Consider the following 21,608-nt stretch of genomic DNA (forward strand, 5'->3'; position numbering starts at 1 on the left):
CCGTGTGGCTGTCTGGATTGGGGCCTCTAAGGATATAAAGAGGTTAAATGAGATCACAAAGGTGGGTCCTGGCCCCTGGGATGAGTATGGTTCTAGGAGACACCAGAGCCCACTTGCTCTCTCTTCCTCCCTCTACTCAGGCATCAAGTGAGAAGGCAGCTGTCTGCAAGCCAGGAGTCAGGTCCTCACAAAAGCTAACCCTGTTGGAACCTTGATCTTAGACTTCCAGCCTCCAGAACTGTGAGAAAATTGAAACTACTTTCATTATCTAAATTCTGTTAAAAATAAGACAAATTCTGTTAAGCCACCCAATTTGTGGTGTTTTGTTATAATAGTCCATGCAGACTTATATAACAGCTATTTTCAAAAATATACTGTCTGTATAGAATCTTTCTACAATTTTCAAGAACTTGGCAAGAATTAGAACTGGGCAGGGGCACCAGAGGGAATTGACCATGCCTTATCCGTATGGACCTACCTGTTTTTATATCCTTCATGTGATGGTTTAATACATCTATAAGTTCTGATATTCCTCCTTTGAAAACAGAGTCTAATTCTTCTCCCCTTGCGTGTGGGCTGGACACAGGGATGTGGCCCTAATGAATGGAATGTGCAGTGAGAATAGAATAGAGGATGGAGTGAGACTTTCGAGGGCAGCTCATAAAAGACATGTGGCTTCTGCTTGCTCACTGTGAAACCACTCACTGGGGGGTTGCAGGGGGTGGTGCGGGAGAGTTAGCAGCCACATTGTGAAGATGCCCAAGCAGCACTGTGGGCAAGCCACCTGGAGAGGAGCTGAGGCCTTGCTGTGCCAACAGCCACATGAGGGAGACATACTGGCTCCTCCATCCGCAGTCTTGCCTTCAGATGAGGTGGCCCCTTGATTGCAGCCTCATGAGACCCTGAACCAGGACAACCAATAAGTTACTCCCAAATTCTTGGCCCACAGAAACTGAAAATAATGAATGTTTGTCATAGAGTAATTTCTTTCTTTTTTTCTAAAGATATACTTTTATTGCTCAGCCAGTGTAGCTCAGTTGGTCAGGGCACATGCCTGGGTTTCAGGCTTGATATCCAGAAGGGGGGCATGTGGGAGGCATCTGATCAATGTTTTTTTCTCCCTCCGTCCCTCCCTCTCTCTCTAAAATAATAAAACCAAAAAACATCGATCTGCCGGATCTTGCAGGCCCCCCGCTGGGGGAATCGAGCCCACAACCTGGACATGTGCCCTGACCTGGAATCAAACCAGCAACCTCTTGGTGCATGGGACGATGCTCAATCAACTAAGCTAGTGGTTCTCAACCTTCCTAATGCCGTGACCCTTTAAAACAGTTCCTCATGTTGTGGTGACCCCAAACCATAAAATTATTTTCGTTGCTACTTCATAACTGTAATTTTGCTACTGTAAACAATATGTAATTATATATGTTTTTTCCGATGGTCTTAGGCAACCCTGTGAAAGGGTCGTTCGACCCCCAAAGGGGTCGAGACCCACAGGTTGAGAACCGCTGAACTAAGCCATACTTGCCGGGCATTATGGGGTAATTTCTTAAAGTAACAACAGGTAAATACACTTTATAGGTATTACCCATTAAATACCTAAATAACCAATTTCTGCCAGCCATTAGGAAACTCAGAGATTTGCAAAATTTTGGAGCTGAAAGGACCCCTGGGTCTCCCGAGCCACCAGGTTACCAAGTCTCCAGCATCACCATGTCCAGGCAGGGCAGGTTTCAGAGCAAGGTTTAATGCATTCACACATCAAAGTTATTTTCAGAAACATAGAAAGTCCTAAGTCACACTGTAGATTTCCTCTCGATCCATGCTGAAGGCTGGGGCTGTTCCAGATGCAACAGGCGCTGAGAAGGAAGCTGCTGGCACCACCAGTCACCTAGAGGGGCACAAGAGGGTGAGCAGAAGTCTCCTGGCTCCAGATCTTATGGGGAAAGAGGCATTGAGCTGTGAGGAGGAACACAGATGCTGCAGCCACCTTCCAAAACCAGATCTAGCTGTGCCATCTAAGGGCTGCAGGTCCTCATCTGTGACATGGGGTAAAGCCATGCACACTCATGTGGGGAGCAAGCTAGTAACATAGCACAGTGATGATGGTCACGCGGGGACTAATGGACAAGTGTGAAGGGTCATTACTGTGGCCCACCAACTCCACTGCCCCATCTGTAAAATGGGCATCCTTCTGTCCTACCCAGGGCTGGGCAGATTGAGATGGCAAGTAGGGTGATGGTCATTCTCCCAGATTGAGCAGTGAACAGTGCTCATTCCCTTGTCCCATAAACTGAGGCTGGCAGCTCTGTGCCAATAGGTAGGAGGTACCTGAAGAGCCTACCCGAGAGCTCCACCCTTAGGCAGGATTCTCCAGGGTGAACAGTCCAGCCTACCAACCTTGCTGCCCCAGGCCTGGAAATGGGGAACCCACCTTGTGGAAGGCCACTCCTCTGCCATGAGGGAATCATGGGATTCACCTGCTGACAGCTGCTAAACTTACCAGAGGGGTCTGAGGAGGTCGGTTTAACTAGTCCTTCTTAAACTTGCCATTGATGTAGGGCACCCAGTCCAGAATCAGTCGCCAGTCGGTGGCCCACACTAGCCCCACGGCGCCCACGGTGCCCCACATGCCCGCCGTGGGGATCCTGTGAGAGGACAGTGGGGGTCAGGCCTTGCTGGGGTCTCATCCTCCTGGTAGCACATGTGGGTCCCTCCCCCATCCCCAGCTACTGTAATATCAAGTATCCACCATGCACTGACTCCTGTCCAGTGTGTGAACACATCCTGCTGATGATCCTGCAGGGTGGGCACAAACAGAGGACTCTGAAGTGACTCCACTCTTATCTGCTTTCAAATTGGGATCTGCCTAAGATTTTATTTGAGGAATTTGCTACTAAAAAAACCCAAACCTGCCCTGACTGGTTTGGCTCAATGGATGGAGCATCAGCCTGCGGACTGAAGGGTCCCAGGTTCGAGTCCAGTCAAGGGCATGTGCCTTGGCTGCAGGCACATCCCCAGTAGGGGTGTGCAGGAGGCAGCTGATCGATGTTTCTCTTTCATTGATGTTTCTCTCTATCCCTCTCTCTTCCTCTCTGTAAAAAAATCAATAAAATATATTTTAAAATAGACCAAAAAACAAACAAACAACCAAACCTGCCCAGCCAGCATGGCTCAGTGGTTGAGCACTGACTTATGAACCAGGAGGTCAAGGTTCGATTTCTGGTCAGGGCACATGTCCTGGTTGTGGGCTCCATCCCCAAGGGTGCGCGTGTGTGTGCAGGAGGCAGCCGATCAATGATTCTCTCTCATTGATGTTTCTCTCTCTCTCCATCTCCCTTCCTTTGAAATCAATTTAAAAACACACACACACACACACAAACAAGTTGTAACCACCACTGCGACAGCTAATATGTGCATGCAAGCACCATATATACAGTTTGCAGTGAATGGCTATCTCCTGCAACAGCCTAGAACTGAAGGAGGCATGAATATCAGGGTCTCTGTTTTACAGACGAAAACAGGCACAGAGTGGGTGAGTTACTCCCTTGAGGACAATCTTATATCATAGATCTCGTTTACTTTCTCTTGTCCACTGACTAGAACATCAGCCACAAAGGTTCCATTTATTGCTGTGTCTCTGGCACCCAACAGTGCTATGTGCTAGCACATAGTGGGTGCTCAATAAGTGCTTACTGCCCTAACCGGTTTGGCTCAGTGGATAGAGCGCCGGCCGGACTCAAGGGTCCCAGGTTCGATTCCGGTCAAGGGCATGTACCTTGGCTGCGGGCACATCCCCAGTAGGGGGTGTGCAGGAGGCAGCTGGTCGATGTTTCTAACTCTCTATCCCTCTCCCTTCCTCTTTGTAAAAAATCAGTAAAATATACTTAAAAAAAAAAAGTACAACACCCTTGGAAAAAAAAAAGTGCTTACTAACTGAAAGCCTGGATGAGTTTGTCGCTGCTCTGACCAAGTCCAGATGAGAATGAACCAACTGAGCTGAGTTCAGGAAGTCAGAGCCAACATGCGGAGGGACTGCATCGGCGGTGCTGGTGCTTCTCACCAGGTGCACCAGGGACAGCCTTCACCCCTTCAACCGTCCTGGGCCCGGGTCACCCCAGCTGTCTATCATCGACATCAGTGTCTCTGCCAGAGCCACTGTCCAGCGGCCGCTCCCACTCCTGCCTGAGCTGGGGGGCTCGCCTGCCAAGTGTAGGCCCCTCTTTCTTAGCTCCTTAGGCAGCCACCCCAATCCCATCTACTTCCCACAAGGGTGCAGAGGCAGATGCAGCCGTGGGCTTCATGCTCCCAGTACAAGGTCATTTAAAACGTCAAAAGCAAAGTCGGGAACATACAGCTGAGCCGAGGATGCTGGGCGGGACAGGGGGCGCGCCTCCCGGGTGGGAAAGGTCGTGGCCCTCAGGTGGGAAAACAGGATCAGAGCGGTTTGGCCTCGCGCCCGGAGCCCACCACGTACTAGTGTGTGGCTGGGCCAGACCGCTCCGCCTCTCTGTGCCTCAGTTTTCCCATCTGTGGCCCCGCACAATTATGGGTTTGGGGGCGGCGGTGCGCGCACTGATTGGGGCCGCACAGCGGCGGGGCGGACCGGGAAGGACGGGCGCGGGGTACGAAGGGTAGAGGTGAAGACCTCACCAGTTCTTGGCCAGTTGGAGGTAGCGCGGGCCCAGGAACTTGCTCAGCATCGCGTCGAGGTCCGCAGCTCAGGGTGACCCCAGTGGCTCCAGGCCGGGACGCACGACCTAGGCCGACAGAGACGCCCCGCCCCGGGTCAACAGACCACGCGACATCCGGAACCCCTGGCCGCTGCGCGCGCAGACCCGGAACACATAAACAGTTACTTCCGGGGTGGGGCGGATGACGTTTAGACGCGGGCGAGAGTGGGCGGGCTTATGAACACGTGACGCAGGAGCTCTGGTCTTCCTTCCCGCCCGCTGTCCCAGCGGCCCCCGGCTGCACGGCCTGAGGCAACCAAGGACGCCCCGCGACGTTTGGCTGGTAGCTTCGTGTTTTCACTCCGTGCCAGGCTTTATTTACAATGAACGGAACTGAGGCCAAGCTAGGAGGGGACTTGCCCAGAGTTGCCCAAAGGGGCAGGGCTGTTACTAGAGAATCCGGGCTGTTACTGACCCGCTGTCAATGGGGCCTTGGCCAAAAGGCAGAGCTTCACCAAATCTGTTTGCTCTTCGCGATTGTCTGTTGGAAATTTCCTGCACGTTTCGTTTTTGAGTGCGGTGCTCCCTTCCCCGCCACAACTCTCCCCCACCCACACCCCCACACCCCTACCCCAATCCCCCGGCGGCGGAGGGCAGCGAGATCCAGGCGCCCAGGATACCCGAGTCCCAATAGATGCACCGCCGCCGCCGGGCCAGGGCCTCCCCTTCATGGTTGACAGCCGCCAGGCGCTCTTGCCCAGCGTGGAGGCTGCAGTTCTGGAGGTAAACCCCGGATGCCGTGGGTGTGTGTCCAAACCCTGCCGTGGCCTCGATTCTCCACCCGCAGGGCTGCAGGTTCTGACCTGACCCTGACTCCCGGCCTGAGACTGGGAACGGGCAATAGTATGTAGTGACTATGGTCTGGTTTCTCATTCTTTTCAGTTGCCTGAGGGTTTTGAGTTTAGTATGAGAGAGAACCTGAAAAAGTCTCTGTCCTTGCTGGAAACTTAAAAAGTAGGAAATAGCCCTAATTGGTTTGGCTCAGTGGATAGAGCGCCGGCCTGCGGACTGAAGGGTCCTGGGTTCGATTCCGGTCAAGGGCATGTACCTTGGTTGCGGGCACATCCTCAGTGGGAGGTGTGCAGGAGGCGGCTGATCGATGTTTCTAACTCTCTATCCCTCTCCCTTCCTCTCTGTAAAAAATCAATAAAATATATTTTTTTAAAAGTAGGAAATAGGGGCCGTCATGATTGTTGAGAGCGAGGAGGAGAAAGACAGAATAAAGCTGTCTGCAAAGACTAGCATTAGCATACATAGATAGGCATGGATGTCTGGGGCTACAGGTCTTGATCCACCTCTATTGCTCCTGCATAATGTATTCCAGCTCACAATAGGTGATAAGAAAAGCAAAAAACCAGTGTAAGAGAAAAGTTTTATGGCATGTTGTGTAGCTTCAGACATGGCTGGATTCAGGAGTCTAGCAATATCATTATGAATCTCTCTTTTCCCCTCTCTGTGTCACCCTCATTCTCTGGCAAACTCTTTCTGGGCAGCATCGCCTGCAAACTCTGGGTTCATATTTCAGTAGCCCTTGCAAGAAGATGGGACCTCTTTCCCAAAAGTTGCAGAAAATGTCCCAAAGCTGGTTCTTGTTAGCCTGCTATGGAAACAGGGCAGAGCCAACCTTTCTCATATGAGGACATGGGCTGAAATGGGAAGAAGAGGATCCCCAAGAGAATAGCCAGGATTCTGTGACCAGAGGAGATGGTGGGTAGCAGGGATTGCTGACCTCCCTCTCACCCTGCTGACCCTCTGCCCAGGCCTCCTGGATTCCCTGTGGGGTTCTATCTGCCCCTCAAGGGGGTAAACAGAACTCCTTTCGTGTGTTTACTGATGCAAAATTCACATAACCTTCTATTAACCATTAAAGTGTACAGCGCAGTGGCATTCAGGGCATTCACAAGGTTGTGCAACTACCACCCCTATCTAGTTCCAAAACATTTCCATCTTTCCTAAAAGAAGCCCCATCCCCATTAGCAGTCACTCCCCATCCCTCCCCAGCTCCTGACAACTATGAATCCACTTTGTCTGTGGATTCGCCTGTTCTGGACATTTCACATAAATGGAATCACACTGTATGGCTTTGTTTATCTGGCTTCTCTCACTGAACATCATGTTTTCACGTTGTAGCAAGTGTCAGTGCTTCACTCCTTTTTACAATTATAGTTGACATTCAATACAATTTTATATTTCAGGTGGACAGTATAGGGTTAGACTTTCATATAATTTACAAAGTGATTCCCCCCCCCCCCATAAGTCTAGTCCTCATCAACTGACACCATACATAGCTATTACAAGTGCTTCAGTCCTTTTCATGGCTGAGTAATGTTCTAGTGTCTGAATAGACACATTGTGTTTGTCCATGCATCTGTGGATTCTTTTTAAATTTCTACAACTTTATTGACATATGTTTGACATACAAAAATGCACATATTTAAAACATACAGGTTGGTATTTGGACATGTATGTATCTGTGAAACCATCACCACCGCTGATATGATGAACACCTTCCCTGCCCCTTTCCCAGCATCAGCCACTATTCGTCTGCTTTCTGCTATTAATTAGTCTGCGTTTTCTAGACTTTTTTATAAAGGGAGTCATATAGTATGTTCTCTTTGGTGTCTGGCCGCTTCCACGGAACAAGTATTCTGAGAGTCACCCAGTTGTTGCATCTGTCAGTGGTTTGTTCCTTCTGTTGCTGAGTTGTATTCTGTGCTGTGCGTAGATCTGTGTTTTCACTCACCTGGTGAAGGACATGCTGGTTGTTTCCAGGTTTTTTTCTATTGCAAATGAAGCTTCAATGGACGATCGTGTCCAAGTAGAACATGTGTCTTGGTTTCTTTTGGGTGGATGCCTGGGAGTGGAAGGACTGGCTCACAGGGAAGCTTATATGTAACTGTTAAAGAAACTGCCAAACTCTAAAAAATTGTTATATAATTGATAAATGACATTACACTAGCTTCAGGTGTGCCACCACTGTTTTCTAGAGTAGCTATAGCCATCCACCAATCACATGAGAGTCCTGTGGTATTTGCATGTTTTACCGTTTTATTAAAAAAATTATTTAAAAATTATTTTTAATTCATTTCAGAGAGAGAGAAACACCAACCAGCTGCCTCCTGCACACCCCCTACTGGGGATCAAGCCCAAAACCTGGGCACGTGCACTGACCAGGAATTGAAGGGGTAACCTCCTGGTGCATGGGACGACGCTCAACCAGCTAAACCACACCAGTCAGGCTGTTTTACCATTTTAAAAAGGACACACTATATTCGTTTCCCATGGCTGCCGTAACAACTGACCACTCCACTCACCAGCTGGCTTGAAACAACAGGATTTAACCTCTCCCAGTTCTGGGGCCAGAAGTCCGAGATCAAGGTGTCACAGGGCTGTGCCATGCTCCCTCTGGAGGCCCCCCGAGGAGGGTTCTTTTTGCCTGTCCCAGCTACTGGGGATTACAGTGTCTCTGGCTTGTGGCCACATCACTGCAGTCTCTGTTTCCTTGGTTCTGTGGCTTCTCTCTCTCGCTCTTGTGTCTGTGTGTCTCCTGTTCTGTCTCTTATAGGGATAGTCATTGATTTGGGACTCACCCTGATAATAGAAAGGATCTGACCTCATCTCAGATCCTTTCCTTGATTACATATGCAAAGCCTGTTTTCAAATGCACTAAGTCCTCACTTGATTGCACTTCACAGATGTTGTGTATTTTGTTTGACCAGGGAATTTCCCAAATTATTAATCATTCTTTTTTTCTTATTTTCTTTTTTTAAAATTTATTTTTATTTTTTAATATATTTTATTGATTTTTTACAGAGAGGAAGGGAGAGGGACAGAGAGTCAGAAACATCGATGAGAGAGAAGCATTGATCAGCTGCCTCCTGCACACCACCTACTGGGGATGTGCCTGCAACTGAGGTACATGCCCTTGTCCGGAATCGAACCTGGGACCCTTCAGTCTGCAGCCCGACGCTCCATCCACTGAGCCACACCGGTCAGGGCATCTTCTTCTTTTCTTCGCATTTATTTTATGTTGAATTTACTCCTGGGTTATAAGTTTTAATTTCCTCATTTCCTCTGGGAAATCATCTCCATTTTCCAGGAATCATTCATTCAGAGCATACCAGCATTTCCTATCTGAAACCCCAGAGTTCTGTGCATTCCTGATGGACGTTCATTAGGTGTCCACAGGACTCTTCCTTTCTCAGTGGTGCTCACATCATCTCATGTCTTGATCTCTGGGCAGGCTCTGCGGGGCTTCAGAGGCTTCTGCATCTCAGAAGGGCATGCAGCCACCAGACTGGGCATTTTTTACAAATTGAAGGCAAGACCCTCCACCAGCAAAATGGTTATAGCTTGCTTCCTTGCGGTGGTCTGGAGCTGAACCCACCATATTTCCAAGGTCTGCCTGTAAGGCCCTGCTCATGTGCTACCATCAGCTGCTGCAGCACAGTATGACCTCTGAGGACACCCACCATCGAGTGGGATGGGTCTCCCTATCTTAGCCCCTAGAGTGCCGGGGAGCGCGATCGCACTCCTGTCTTTCGCCAAAAGTGCGGGGAGCGCTATCAGGGAGCGCTATCAAAGCTTCGAAGTGACGTCCAGTTCTAAGTCTGCTTTTATTAGTGATGATGATATTGCTAAATATGTCAATGTAGTAAAGCAGTGATGGCGAACTTATGACACGCCTGTCAGAGGTGACACGCGAACTCATTTTTTTGGTTGATTTTTCTTTGTTAAATGGCATTTAAATATATAAAATAAATATCAAAACTATGTCTTTGTTTTACTATGGTTGCAAATATCAAAAAATTTCTATGTGACACGGCACCAGAGTTAAGTTAGGGTTTTTCAAAATGCTGACATGCCGAGCTCAAAAGGTTTCCTTAAGTTTTTGAATATGTAACTTCATTTACTTGCGATTCATAATTTTTTCCCTAAACTGCTGTAAAATCAGCAAAAATGTCTTGGCAATTTTAGCACAGTTCCTAGGATACTGGTTGGCACTCAAAGGGTTAGTCTGGCACGTCCCTTTCCTCCTGGCCCGAGTGACAGGGCTGCTCCAGGCGGCCAGACTCAGCGGGTTCTCATGAGGCCTGGCCCTGCGTGGCTGCCTCCTGAGAACTGGAAGGGCTGCCAGATGAAGGTGTGCAACAGGCATCTAGTGAACACACACTGACATCACTACTGTCGAGACATGGACATACCCATCCTTCTGTTTCCCTGTACCCCATCCCCTGCCCACAGGATTTCTCTGAGCTAAGCAGACTCTCCTTCCAGAAATTTTCATGGAGCCAACCTTTGCTGGGACTGAGAAGGAACGCCTCACTTGGTGAGGATTTAGGCACCTTTAAGATGTATTTTTAAAAAAAATGTTTTTATTGATTTCAGAGAGAGGAAGGGAGAGGAAGATAGAAACATCAATGAGAATCATCTATCAGCTGCCTCCTGCATGCCCCCTACTGGGGACGGAGCCCACAACCGAGGCGTGTGCCCTGACCAGAAATGGTACCGACCTCCTGGTTCATGGGTTGACACCCAATCATTGAGCCACACCAGCTGGGCTAAGATGTATTTTTAAACACCTCTGTTGAAATATAATTCACATACCGTGCCATTCACCCATTTAATGCACACAATTCCATGGGTTTGGGTGTATTGCATTATTTATTTAAAAAATCGATAGGCAGTGAGTACCCTGGCCGGTTTTGCTCAGTGGTTAGAGTGCCAGCCTGCAGACCAAAGGGTTGAGGGTTAGATTCCTGGACAAGAGCACATACCTTGGTTGCAGGTTCCCACTTTCCTGCCAGCCCCACCTTCACTGCTTAAGCACACAGCTGCTGAGAAATTGGGAGACAGCTGAGCATTGTCATGTCACATTTATTGCTACAGTGCTGTTATGTACAGGACAGGTCTCCATATTGACTTTAAAGGGGGTCATTTAAAACTTCCAAAGAATCCAGCCAGCTGTGTGGACACTTGTATAAAATTATTTTTCTTTAAAAAAAAAAAAATTTAAACAAAAACAAAACAGTTATTTTGAGGCACTCAGAGCACAATCCCCCCTAACTGTGGTTTTCCCCTCCCCCAGTGCTACTTCTTCCCCTACTGGGTTCATCTCATTTTACATAATTTAAATTCTACATGTGAGCCGCAGCTCAAAAGTCTGCAGACCTCCAGGGGACTAGGGCCCTCAGCTCCTGCCTGACTGGATCAAGGGGCAAGACCAAAAGCAGAATAAGAGGGAAACCGAGGCAGGTTCCCCAAGAGACAGGAACCAATAGACCAGGGGAGTCACCAGGCAGAGTCCACCTCCACCCTGCACGCTGATGGCTCTTTGCTGTCCTGATGGGCTTTGGAAGGAAGACCCCAGGGGAGGACCTAGGTGATGTCAGGGGTCAGGAGGTGGCCCCAGCCTCAAGCCCGATGTCCTGCCTGGTGCTGGCCATGGGACTCCCTGGAGCTTCCCGCAGGGCACTTTGCTCCCAGCCTCGGGGTGTTATAGTTGTGGGGGTGGGAGTCAGGTGGCCCTGGAAGTTGGGGAGTGAGGGGTGGAGTCTTGGGGAGAGACTGATATTGGTGGGGTGAATGCAGCCAGTCTGGGGGTCCTTAAGGCTTCTTTTTTTGGAGGAGGGGGATAAAGGTAAGGAAACCAAGACCCCAGTAGGCCTGAGCCTATACCTGGGTGACATGTAGGGTGACCAACCATTCCAGTTTCCCTGGTAACTGCAGGGGGTCCAGGGATGCAGATGGTCAATGTAAACATGGGACAGTCCTGGGCAGCGTGGGATGACATAGTCCTCCTCGTGACATGGAAGACCAGAGGGCACTTGGGGAGACCTGGGACACCGGGCACACAAGCCTGAGGGGCCCCCCTGGTTTTGCAGCTGGACAGTAATTTCGGCAGGTGCATAGCCTTGGGGTTTTTCTGGGCATAAGGACCCTGTACCTGCTCCCTGCTCTGTCCATGCCTATCTTTGGCCCCTCCACACTAGGACAGCCACTTGGTGGGGTGGGCAGGGGGTGTGAGTTTTCTAGGCTGGCCTCGAGCTACTGCCCCACTGCCAGAGTGCAGAGATGGGCTTGGGTCCCCAGGTCAAAGGAATGAAGGACATGGAGTCTGGGAAGACCCACAGCATTATGCTCCAACAGTGCAGTCCTCCTGCCCTGGAATGTGGGTAACAAAGCTCCCCACTTTGGAGGACTGTGGGCTCCAGGGAAGATGTGGGGAGGTGCCTGGGGTCCAGAGTGACACTTGAAGGAGGACCTTTGGCATTTTCACTTGGGAGGGTAGCGCCTCAGTTGTGCCTCTGCCCCTCCCGGGAGACCAGTGTCTCTCTCCTGGAAGGAGAAAGGATGGGGTGTGGAGGCCCCCATCGGGGAAAGGCCCACTTTATTCCAAAGCAAGAAAGCAAAACCCAAACATCTAAAGAAATGAGACCCACCTATACCTGCTCTCCCTGTGGCCCCTGGCTGGGCTCCCGGGACAGGGGAGGGGGATCTTAGGTTTACAGTGGGGTCTTTTAAATATAACTTTTAATCTGGTTGATCGTGAAATGTAATGCTCAGTTCTAGAAACAGCAGCAGAAATACAAGAGACACGAAACTTTTATACAAAACATTTGTTGCTTACAAAACATATGCAAAAAAAAACAAAGGCATCCTCCTTGCTAATTTTCTTCTACATTAAAAAAAAATTTCATAACTAGCGTTTTTATTTTCCTTAAAAAAAAAAAAATCAGGCATAGGCACAATTTGCTGGTGGCTTCTGAAGAACAAGCCAGTTTTTCACAGCGTCTCTCTCCAACAAGTGATATGTTTTAACTTTTCCATGTTTTATACTTAAGGCATTTTTTTTTCTGATGAAGTGTATATTTCTTGTTTGTGTTCCAGTTTTTACCAAAAAAGAAAAAAAGAAAGCTCCTTCCAGCCAGGGCTTGTGTAGCAAGGCTGAGATGCAATTTCAGGATCCATCAGGCAAGTCCCAGCATGTGGGGGTAGCTGAGGCCTGGGGGTGGGGGCAGCAGGGTCCCCAGGAGGCTCCTGGACCCCACTGTCACCTCTAGGGCCCCCATCACTTGAAGCCTCCTTAGGCTGGTGTTGGCTCAACGCTGACCACAGGTGTATGTGAGGTGTGGACTGGCCAGCCCACGTTGAGGATGGACCCGACACGCTGTGTGACCATTCCAGGTTAGACTGAGGTCAGGTCACTTATCCCACGGAGGCGTACCTTTCACATGTGCCCAGCAGGGTTGTGGGCCTCACTCAGGCCCGGGTGGGCTGCTGAAAGCACCATCTGGGGGTCTCCAACCACGCCTGACACCTTCTCCTCTTCTCGTCGCTTCAAGCACGCTGCTTTGGGGTTGAGGTTACGTTCTGGTGGTAGAGGGAGAGCACTGTGGGAGATGATCCCCAGAGAGGGAGAACATGAGGTGGCAGGGGTGTGGGGAGCATGGCAGAGCGCCAGAGGGAGAGGCAAAGGCCCTCACATGTGTGGCTGCCTCCATTTCTTGACTTGTCCTCCCATTCCCTGAGAAGGCCGTACAGGGCTGGGGCGTTGTAAATGATAAAGAACAGGTTGGGTGTCCTGGGGGGCATCAGAGCCTGAGATGTGGACGGAGCCCAGGAGCTAGTGCACACCTGTCTCCAGTGAAGCACCATTGGCATGCAGGTGGGAAGGGGGTAGGGTGGGGACTCCTAGCCTGGGCGCCTACCTCGCACCTGCTGCTCCAGGCCCAGGATGACCTGCACGGCCTGCTGCAGGATGAGCAGTTTGGTCTGCGCCTTGTCCGACTTGAGGTGCATCTGGCACATGCGCCCCAGCTCCCGGAAGGCCTCGTTAATGTCCCGCACACGCACCCGCTCCCGCGCGTTATTGGCCATACGCCTCTCCCGGTCCCTCAGGTCTTTCTCTTCCAGGGACAGCACCTCCTCCGTACTGCTGGGTCACAGCACCAGGGCCTCTGTTAGTTATGTGCGGGGGCAGGGGTTGGCTGAACAGTGGGCGGGTGGGTGAGCAGGGCCAGGTTGTGGAGAGGGCACCCATTGGCTCTGTGTTTGTGTGTGTGTGGGGGGGTGTACACAGCAGTGCAGGGGCAGGTCTGTGGCTTGTGTTGTGGGTGGACACCATAGGATAAGTGGGTGTGCCTGGTGTGTGCATGCTAATGTCCATGAAAATGTGTTCCTGGACTGGAAACCATGAGCAGTGTGCCTGTGACCAGTTCCAGGCAAGGCTATGTGTGTGTGGTCATGTTCAAGAGACATGGCCAAAGCCCAACTGTCCCCAGGAGGCTCCATGGGAATGGAGGTGGGCCTTGATTTCTTTCTATCGCTTGCCCATCCCACATACCCCAGGATAGGCCAGGTGCCCCTCCTGGGATGACGACCTTCCCCGTTCAGAGCAGTCACCTCCTGGGTGAGGGAGGGCTGGTTCTGCCTGGCTTGACAAACCGGGTGGGAGGGAATCAGGAGACTGCTACAGTAGGCAAAGGCCTGGGGAGACCTCTAGGGCTGGGGAATGGTTCAGGATACTCAGTCCCACAAGGAGCCAACCAGTTCACACCCTCCCAAGACCCCCACACTAGACTCTGGCTGCCCTGACAGCTGGCCCTGGAGTGCCCACCGTGAACCCTGCCCATAGGTCCGACTCTGGGTGGGAGAGTTAGCTCCCTGGGCCTGGGGCCTCCGTTCTTAGGGCCTCAGTGGTGGCTCCAATTTATGGAGCACTGTGTGTGCCAGGCACCGAGTTGAGCCCATTGCCCACATAAGAATCTAGAATGGGAGCAGAGACACCTGCCCACCCAGTGGTCTACACTCAGCCCAGGCCCGAGGAGCTGGTGGCCATGTGGCTTTGGCTAAGTGGCCTCACTCTGTGCCTGTTTCTTTCTGGGTAGGACTGAAATCAGGACACCTGCCACACTCAGCTGAAAACAAATGAAGGCCCGGCACATGGTGTGTACCCGAGGTGCAGGAACCTGGACCCCCAGTGCCCTGTCCTGATCCTGTGCTGGGGGGGCTGTTGCCCTCACCCTGCCTGCTGGCCCCGGAGCCCAGGACAAGCGCGCAGACCAAACTGACAGCCAGGCCCAGAGGCTGGTGCTCCTCGGTCCCCTTTCATCCCTCAAGTCTCCACAGGTGGCTTTGAGGGAAGAAAGGGCCTGAGGTTGGTACTAGCCATCCGGTGCTTGGGCAGCAAGTGCGAGGTAAGGAGGGGCTGCCGGTGGAAGCAGAGACGGACAGGCTGGGTGGGGGAAGAGCGCAGAAGTCAGAGCAGAGAAGAGGATGCAGGGGACACACACGGCATGATGCCCACACCAAGTGCAGATGCGGAAACCTGAGAGCTGAGGGGACAGTGCAGGGTGGGCCAGAGCCCCAGCTCCAGTACAAGCGACAGTGCTGCAGGAGAAAAAGGGTTAATGGGTGCGCAGGACGGGGAGGAGTTAAGGAAGCAGCTGGTGGGAGTAGGGATTCACCTGGGGTGGGGTGGGAGGGGGGATGGGACAGGGCGATTTCCAGATCCTCACCCAGCCCTGGGAAAGGGGATTAAACCCCACCTGCAGATGGGGTTTGATGGGATCCTACGAGGTGTCTGCTCAGAGTGACAGTGACAGCCTCTGGGCCCAAGGGGACCACAGGCCATTGCTGGCCAGGCTCTGGGGCTTTCCTGAGGTGGAAGGGCAGGGGTCCCTAGAGCCAAAGTGCCAAGGTCCGTAGGATTAGGGGTCCAGAGTCTCATCCTCCCATTCCAGAGGGGACACTGGGGCCAGGCCAGGCAGAAGGCAGCTGGTTCAGGGTAGGAGGACGGTCACTGGGGCGTGGGGGGGTGTGAGACAGTGACTTGGAAGAGGATGATCACTGCAGGGGGCAGTCACTGCAGGAGAGGCGGGCTCTAGGAGGGGGAAGGAGAGAGCGCGGGCAGAGGCGACGGGAGGGGAGCGGTGCCCCCACTGACCTCGCACCTGCTGCTCCAGATTCAGGATGACCGACACGGCCTGGTGCAGGATGAGCAGTTTGGTCTGGGGCTTCTCACTGTTGAGGTGCAGCTGGCACATGCGCCCCAGCTCCTTAAAGGCCTCATTGATGTCTCGGACCCGCAGCCGCTCTCGTGCGTTATTGGCCACCCGGCGCTCCTTCTCCCGCTCAGCCTTCTGCTCTGGGGGGAGAAGGTCGTCCTCGTCCTCCTCCGGGCTACGGGGGTGGGGGAGGCCGGGGGGCCAGAGGGAGACAGTGAGACGGGGAACAGGCGCAGGGCCCGCCGGATGCCTCGCGGTGTGAACGCCACTGGTGTGAGCACTGTGTGCGTATGCTTGAGTCCTGATAGGTGGGGTAGGGACCGAGGAGGGGCTGGCACCTGGTCCGGATCCTGGGGGCCTTCAGCTCCTTCTTCTCCTCCTCTGAGTTGTCAGCCACCGACACATTCTCCTCATCTTCCTTCTCCTCCCGCTTGATCTCACTGGTACCTGAGGCGGTGCCCCTGTGACCAAGTCCTGCAAGAGGCTGAGGGTTAGGGTACTGCTACCTCCAGGGCCACTTGGCAAGTCCTCTTATGAGGGGTGAGAGCTCTCCTGGCCTTCAATTGCAAAGTGGGGGACAAACCATCTACCTTACACCACTACAGGCACCTAATTACAGACAAAATGAAAGGAAACCTTGAGAAGGAAGTGCATGGGAGTTTTAATGTGGTCTAGGGGCAGAGAAAGAATTTGTAAACACTAAAGCAGCGGTCGCCAAGTGGTGGTCCACGGACCACTGGTGGTCCATGAGGTCCGAAAGGTTGGCGACCGCTGCACTGGAGAACTGTTTCCAAAAGAAATCAATAAATTTGACTGTTGTACTATAATTGAGAATTTCAGATCACTAGGATATATAAGAAAATGAGATATTTTATGATATCTTGATAAAAATACTTGTCACGTATAAATCAGCAAAGGCTAGATCTCCACAATATATAACGGACTCCTACAAATCAATAGGAAAAACAGATTCCTCAACAGGGAAACAGGCAAAGCATGGAGCAGGTGTTTCATAGACACAGAAATGGATGTGGCTATATAGAACCTGCATTATCACATCAAGAAGTTAAGAAATTTCGAATGAGGCCCTGGTTGGGTAGTTCAGTTGGTTAGAATGTTGTCCTGATATGCCAAGGCTTTTGGGTTCAATCCCCAGTCAGGGAACATACAAAAACCAACCAATTAATGAATTTATAAGTGGAACAACAAATCAATATTTTTCCATCTCCTCACCCCACCCCCAGAACATCAATAATAAAAAAAAATTTTGAGGACTATGAGCTACATATCACAGACCTGACAATTCTAAGTACTGCTTCTGACAGCATATTGGTACAGCCACTTTGGAAAACAATTGGGCATTGTCTGGAATAGGTGGACAGACATGTGCATACCCAGAAATTCCACACTTGGAACCACACCTGAGAAGTTCTTGCACATGTGCACCAGGAGACATGTTCCAGAAAGCACCTGATGGAAGCAGAGTGGGAAGTGACCTATCGTCCTAGGTCGGCCTGGGCCCATCCTTAGCCACTTGCAGGGTGGCAGACCTCACAGACAGCATGAGCAAGCAAGCAGATGCAAAGGAACATTTGCAGGATGCTGATTTTTGAAAGTTCGAAAACCATGTAAACAAAATATATGGTTTCTGGGGAAACAGTTACACTAAACTTAACTACACTGAGGTGCAAATGGCAAAATGCCGACCATAGGAAATAGCTCAGAGTTCTTCAATGGATGAGCCAAGGGGAAGGGGAAAGAATCTGCGCATAAAAGCTTAGGGTTCCCCTCAGCACTGTGGACACTGAGGCTGGGTCATTCTCTGTGGGGCAGTCCTGGGCATTGTGGGGTGGTGAGCAGTATCCTTGGCCCCCATCCACTCAATGCAAGGGAGCACCCCCAGTCGTGAGAACCACAGATGTTCCAACACTGCCAGGTGCCTCCTGGGTGAAACTCTGGGTATGGAGTGACAAAGTTAAACATGAAAGCATTGACTTTTTCTCTAAAAGCCAGGCTGGCTTTGGGGTGGGACAGGATGGGGAGGGTCCCCAGGCAGGCATGAGAGACCCTGCTTTTTATAATTTGGGTTGCATGGTGGTTCCCAGGGTGCTTGGTATGTTAGGCAGTCTTGTCACATACCAACATCACACTAGTGTCACATGATGTATATTTTTCATTAGGTTGATATAAGGGTGGGGTAGGTGGAAATCAGGGATTGGCCACTGCCTGGTGGGGGATCCCTGGACCTTCACTGGGCCTCGATCTCTCCCGCTACAGCAGCACCAGCATCGACTGATCCTGGAACTGGCCATAATGAGACCCAGGCCCCTGACCTCTGGTGGGTGCTTCTGAGTCCTGTCACATTCCTCCCTCCTCTTCTGTGAAGACCTCCTACCAAATGGACACCTGTCCTGCTTACCAAGGGCCTCCCCTTACTGGCCCCAGTACCTTTAAACACATTACCTATTCAGTCTTGAAAGAAACCCTCTAGACCTCGCCCCCTCCCACTCCTGTCCCTGGACAGTGACGCCCCAGCATTCCACTGGTGCTGCCCCTGCCCAGGTCACTGACCCCTAGTTAGTGTAGCCTGAGTCCTCACTCTGGTGTCTGACACAGTCTACCCTCCTTCACTTCTCCATCTGGCCTGACGCTCAGGCCGGGCTCTGCTCTGTCTACACATTGCCTATCGCCCCATCTAGGCTCTTGCCTTTGAACTCCATCATATGCGATGACACCCAGGCCTCACTCTAAACTCCAGACCCAACTCCCATCATCACCTCCACATCAGCAAGTCCTGTGGACTCTGCCTTCAGAATACCCAAAATCCATCCAGTTCGCCCTGGCCAGGCCCAGCTCCTGCCCCCACTATTCCTCCTGGACCATCACAACTCTCCTCCCTGGTCCCTGGCTCCCAATGTTGTTCCTGTCTGTAGTCTGTCCTCCCAGCAGCAGCCACCAAAGGGCACCAGTGAGCACCTGAATGAGATCCTGCCTTAGCCTTTCCCCAGCCTGTCCTCCCAGAAGCCACCAAAGGGTATCCCAGTCTGGTCCTGTCCCTCCTCTGCTCAGAGCCCTCCAGGGATCCAATCTCCCTCAGAATAAAAGCCCAACACTTCTGTGTGGCCTAAGGTCCCACATGACCTTCCCCTGTCCCCTCTCTGCTCTAGGCCTCCCCTGCTTTTGCTCCTCCCTGATTCTGCTCACATGTCACAACCCTGCTACCCCCATTATCTTTAAAACTACAATCCAGCCCTGACTGGTGTGGCTCAGTTGGTTTGGCATCGTCCCACGCACCAAAAGATAGCTGGTTCAATTCCACGTCAAGAGCACATGCCCAGGTTTCGGGCTCAATCCCTGGTAGTGGGCATGCAGGGGGCAGCCGATCAATGATTGGCTCTCATGTCAATGTGTCTCTCTCTCCCTCTCTAAAAATCAATAAAAAATATTAAAACAAAATTAAAAAACCTACAACCCACCTGCATACCCTCCCCATTTTCTCATACTCATCTGTGTCCTCCCCCCAGGGTTGTGTGTGTGGGGGGTGGCTTTCTCTGTTGGATTTGCTGTTTTATTCCCCAGAGCCTAGAGAAACACCAGACACTTGGCACTGAATATGTGCCTGTTGGGTGAGCTCAGTTCACTACACTGTGAGTCAATAAAAAGGCAGGGGCCCTGGTGGCTACAGCATCGCCCGTGCCAATGCCAAGACTACTGGGCTCCACTTTGCTTCTGGAAGATGGGCGGTGACTTTGCCCCCCTTTCTAGGACTCCAGGTGCCTGACAGTAACCACACCTGCCTGGCCTCCACTCATAAAACTTTCCCAGTTCCCACTGTGCCTCAGTTTCCTCAACTGGAAATGGAGGTGGGATAGTCCCAAGCCCAGCAGAGAATAAACACTCAGCCCAGCCTGGCTGTTGCAGTCTGTCACAACCCTCTCTGCCACCCCCGTTTTCCAGAGGAAGTGATGCCCAGTGACTGAGCATCACAGAAGGAGCCAGAGCACAGATGACTCTGAGGTGCTGGCTGCCCTGCCCAGGCACGATGCTGGGACTTACCACTGTAGGAGTCAGGTGGCCGAGAGAGGTCGGGGAGGGCGCTGGGCTGGTTGGGGAGGGCCACATGGTTGTGCATGAGGCTGCCACTGCCCGAGAGGCCATCCTCGGAATGGCTGCCTCCGACCTGTAGACCAGGAGTGGGTGAGTCAGGGCTGGCCAGGCTCCCACCAACTGCCCACCTCGCCCCTCCCTGTCCAGCACTTACCAAGCTGCTGTGCCGCCCACCCAGTGGCATGATAGGGCCGGCAAAGCCTGAGGCCAGTGTTCCATGGCTGGGCAGTAACCCGTGCACGTCACCCGAGGTACCCACGGCGTGGCTACGGAGCACGTGGATGGCCTCATCCAGGTGGTCTTCCATCTTGTTCTGCTGTGAGGGTGGGGGGTGAGTGACCTGGCTGCCAGTACCCCCACCCAGCCCTGTGTGGTCTGGCCTGAAACATGAGCCTGGGCTGGCCATGGAGATAATGCTGGACCTTATTCCCAAGATACTAACTACAAAGTTCACTGCTGTCAAAAGGACATCTAGGTCCTAATGTAAGTTCTGCTGGTCACATAAGACCCAATGGCTCTTAGGGAACTCAAAGTCACATGAAACATGGCCACAGCAGACATGCTGAGCTGCCCCCCATGGGCTGCCTCCCCTGCTCCGGGAATAGGCTCTCCACATGCATCCTGTGTTTGTCCACAAACACCTCCATCCCCTCCCCAGGGTGTTCCCACAAAGGCACATCCTCCCCCCAGACAAGCAGGAAGCTCACCAGGCTATGGAGACCTCCATCATAGTTGGGAGATAAGGCACCGGGGGCTCCTGCTCGGGGCCACTGCGACGTCCCTGGAAAGGTTAGGAGACACATGAATGGGGGTTGGGGGGGACTTGAAGCAGGATGTTGGTGTAGCCTGACCCAGAGAGGGAGGGAGGGAGGGAAGAAGGAATTTGGGAGGCAGGGATGGGAAAACTGAGAGATCTGTGATACTCAGGCTGGCCACACGGGGGCGCCCACTTCTACAGAGCTGTTCTGGGCCATAAGTCCAGCCAGATTCACATCTCCCAGCCTCAGTTTCCCCATATGCAGAATCAACAACCCCTCCTCCCGCACAGGGAAGGATGCTGGCTCAGAGGCACACAGTAGGTGCCCGAGAGGCCAGCTCCTCCCAGTCCTGCCATGCCACACAGGTCTTTCAGAAATCTGCTCTCACTCCTCGCCCCCCTCCTCCATCTCCGATGCTCCTTAGGTACATCCTTGCAGGGAATGGGGAACAAGAAGACCTGACCCCTTTGGCAGAGGAAGCATGGGGCATACAGTTGGTGCCCAACTAATATCTGTTGGGTGGACAAACACCCAGGTGAGAGTCTCAGGTCGGCTGCTCTAATTCTGGGCACCCCTGACCTGGCCCAACTGTGTCTCATGTGCCCCTTACGCTCACCAACACAAATCGCTGGGTATTGCCTCCTGGCCTTTGCCTGTGCCGTGACCTAAGAATCCTGGCTTGGACGTTTCCTCCTGGAAGCCTCCCTGGATGCCTATAGGAGCATACACTCCAAGGCAGGTGGTGTGTCTAGCTCCCTAACTCATGTATGCAGCCTGACGACCCCTTCCCACCTGCTCCAGATTGGAGGCAGCAGACACAGCCCCCTCCTTCCTTCCCCTCCCCCTGTACAGACCTGCCAGGCCCTGTGGGGAACCCACGGGGGTTGAAGGGCTAGACGAGAAGTTATTGCTTGAGTGATCCGGAGAGTAGATCTGCAATGGGGATGAAGAGAGATAGGGCCACCAGGCAGCCAGTCAGGGGCTGGCCTCTCACAGTCACG

At 52.1% G+C, this 21,608-nt stretch overlaps 2 protein-coding genes across 12 annotated transcripts in view; both read right to left on the reverse strand.

Annotated features, from left to right (window-relative positions):
* Positions 1-1,727: 1,727 nt before the first annotated feature.
* On the reverse strand, positions 1,728-4,795 carry UQCR11 (ubiquinol-cytochrome c reductase, complex III subunit XI). The gene is made up of 3 exons (XM_070415692.1): positions 4,654-4,795; positions 2,504-2,648; positions 1,728-1,891 (listed from the first exon to the last, which is right to left on the reverse strand). The coding sequence occupies exons 1-2, from the start codon at positions 4,701-4,703 to the stop codon at positions 2,531-2,533; spliced, it is 168 nt and encodes a 55-aa protein (XP_070271793.1). The 5' UTR covers positions 4,704-4,795; the 3' UTR covers positions 1,728-1,891; positions 2,504-2,530.
* A 5,799-nt stretch (positions 4,796-10,594) lies between these two features.
* The window catches only part of TCF3 (transcription factor 3), a 36,804-nt gene continuing 25,790 nt past the window's right edge, over positions 10,595-21,608 (reverse strand). For 3 of the 11 annotated variants that reach the window (XM_070415694.1, XM_070415703.1, XM_070415693.1), the window contains exons 13-19: positions 21,462-21,540; positions 20,557-20,630; positions 20,004-20,165; positions 19,799-19,922; positions 16,081-16,216; positions 15,682-15,917; positions 10,595-13,106 (exon numbers count right to left, since the gene is read on the reverse strand). In XM_070415694.1, the coding sequence (XP_070271795.1) occupies positions 12,964-13,106; positions 15,682-15,917; positions 16,081-16,216; positions 19,799-19,922; positions 20,004-20,165; positions 20,557-20,630; positions 21,462-21,540 (954 nt within the window). In that variant the 3' untranslated portion in view covers positions 10,595-12,963. Of the gene's footprint in view, positions 13,107-13,444; positions 13,672-15,681; positions 15,918-16,080; positions 16,217-19,798; positions 19,923-20,003; positions 20,166-20,556; positions 20,631-21,461; positions 21,541-21,608 lie in introns of those variants that run through there. The other 8 variants (XM_070415695.1, XM_070415698.1, XM_070415697.1 and 5 more) reach the window with 8 other exon arrangements.

Source organism: Myotis yumanensis, unplaced genomic scaffold (assembly GCF_028538775.1).
Source record: "Myotis yumanensis isolate MYYU_CA2020_CCGP unplaced genomic scaffold, mMyoYum1.0.hap1 SCAF_5, whole genome shotgun sequence".
Classification (NCBI taxonomy): Eukaryota; Metazoa; Chordata; class Mammalia; order Chiroptera; family Vespertilionidae; genus Myotis; species Myotis yumanensis.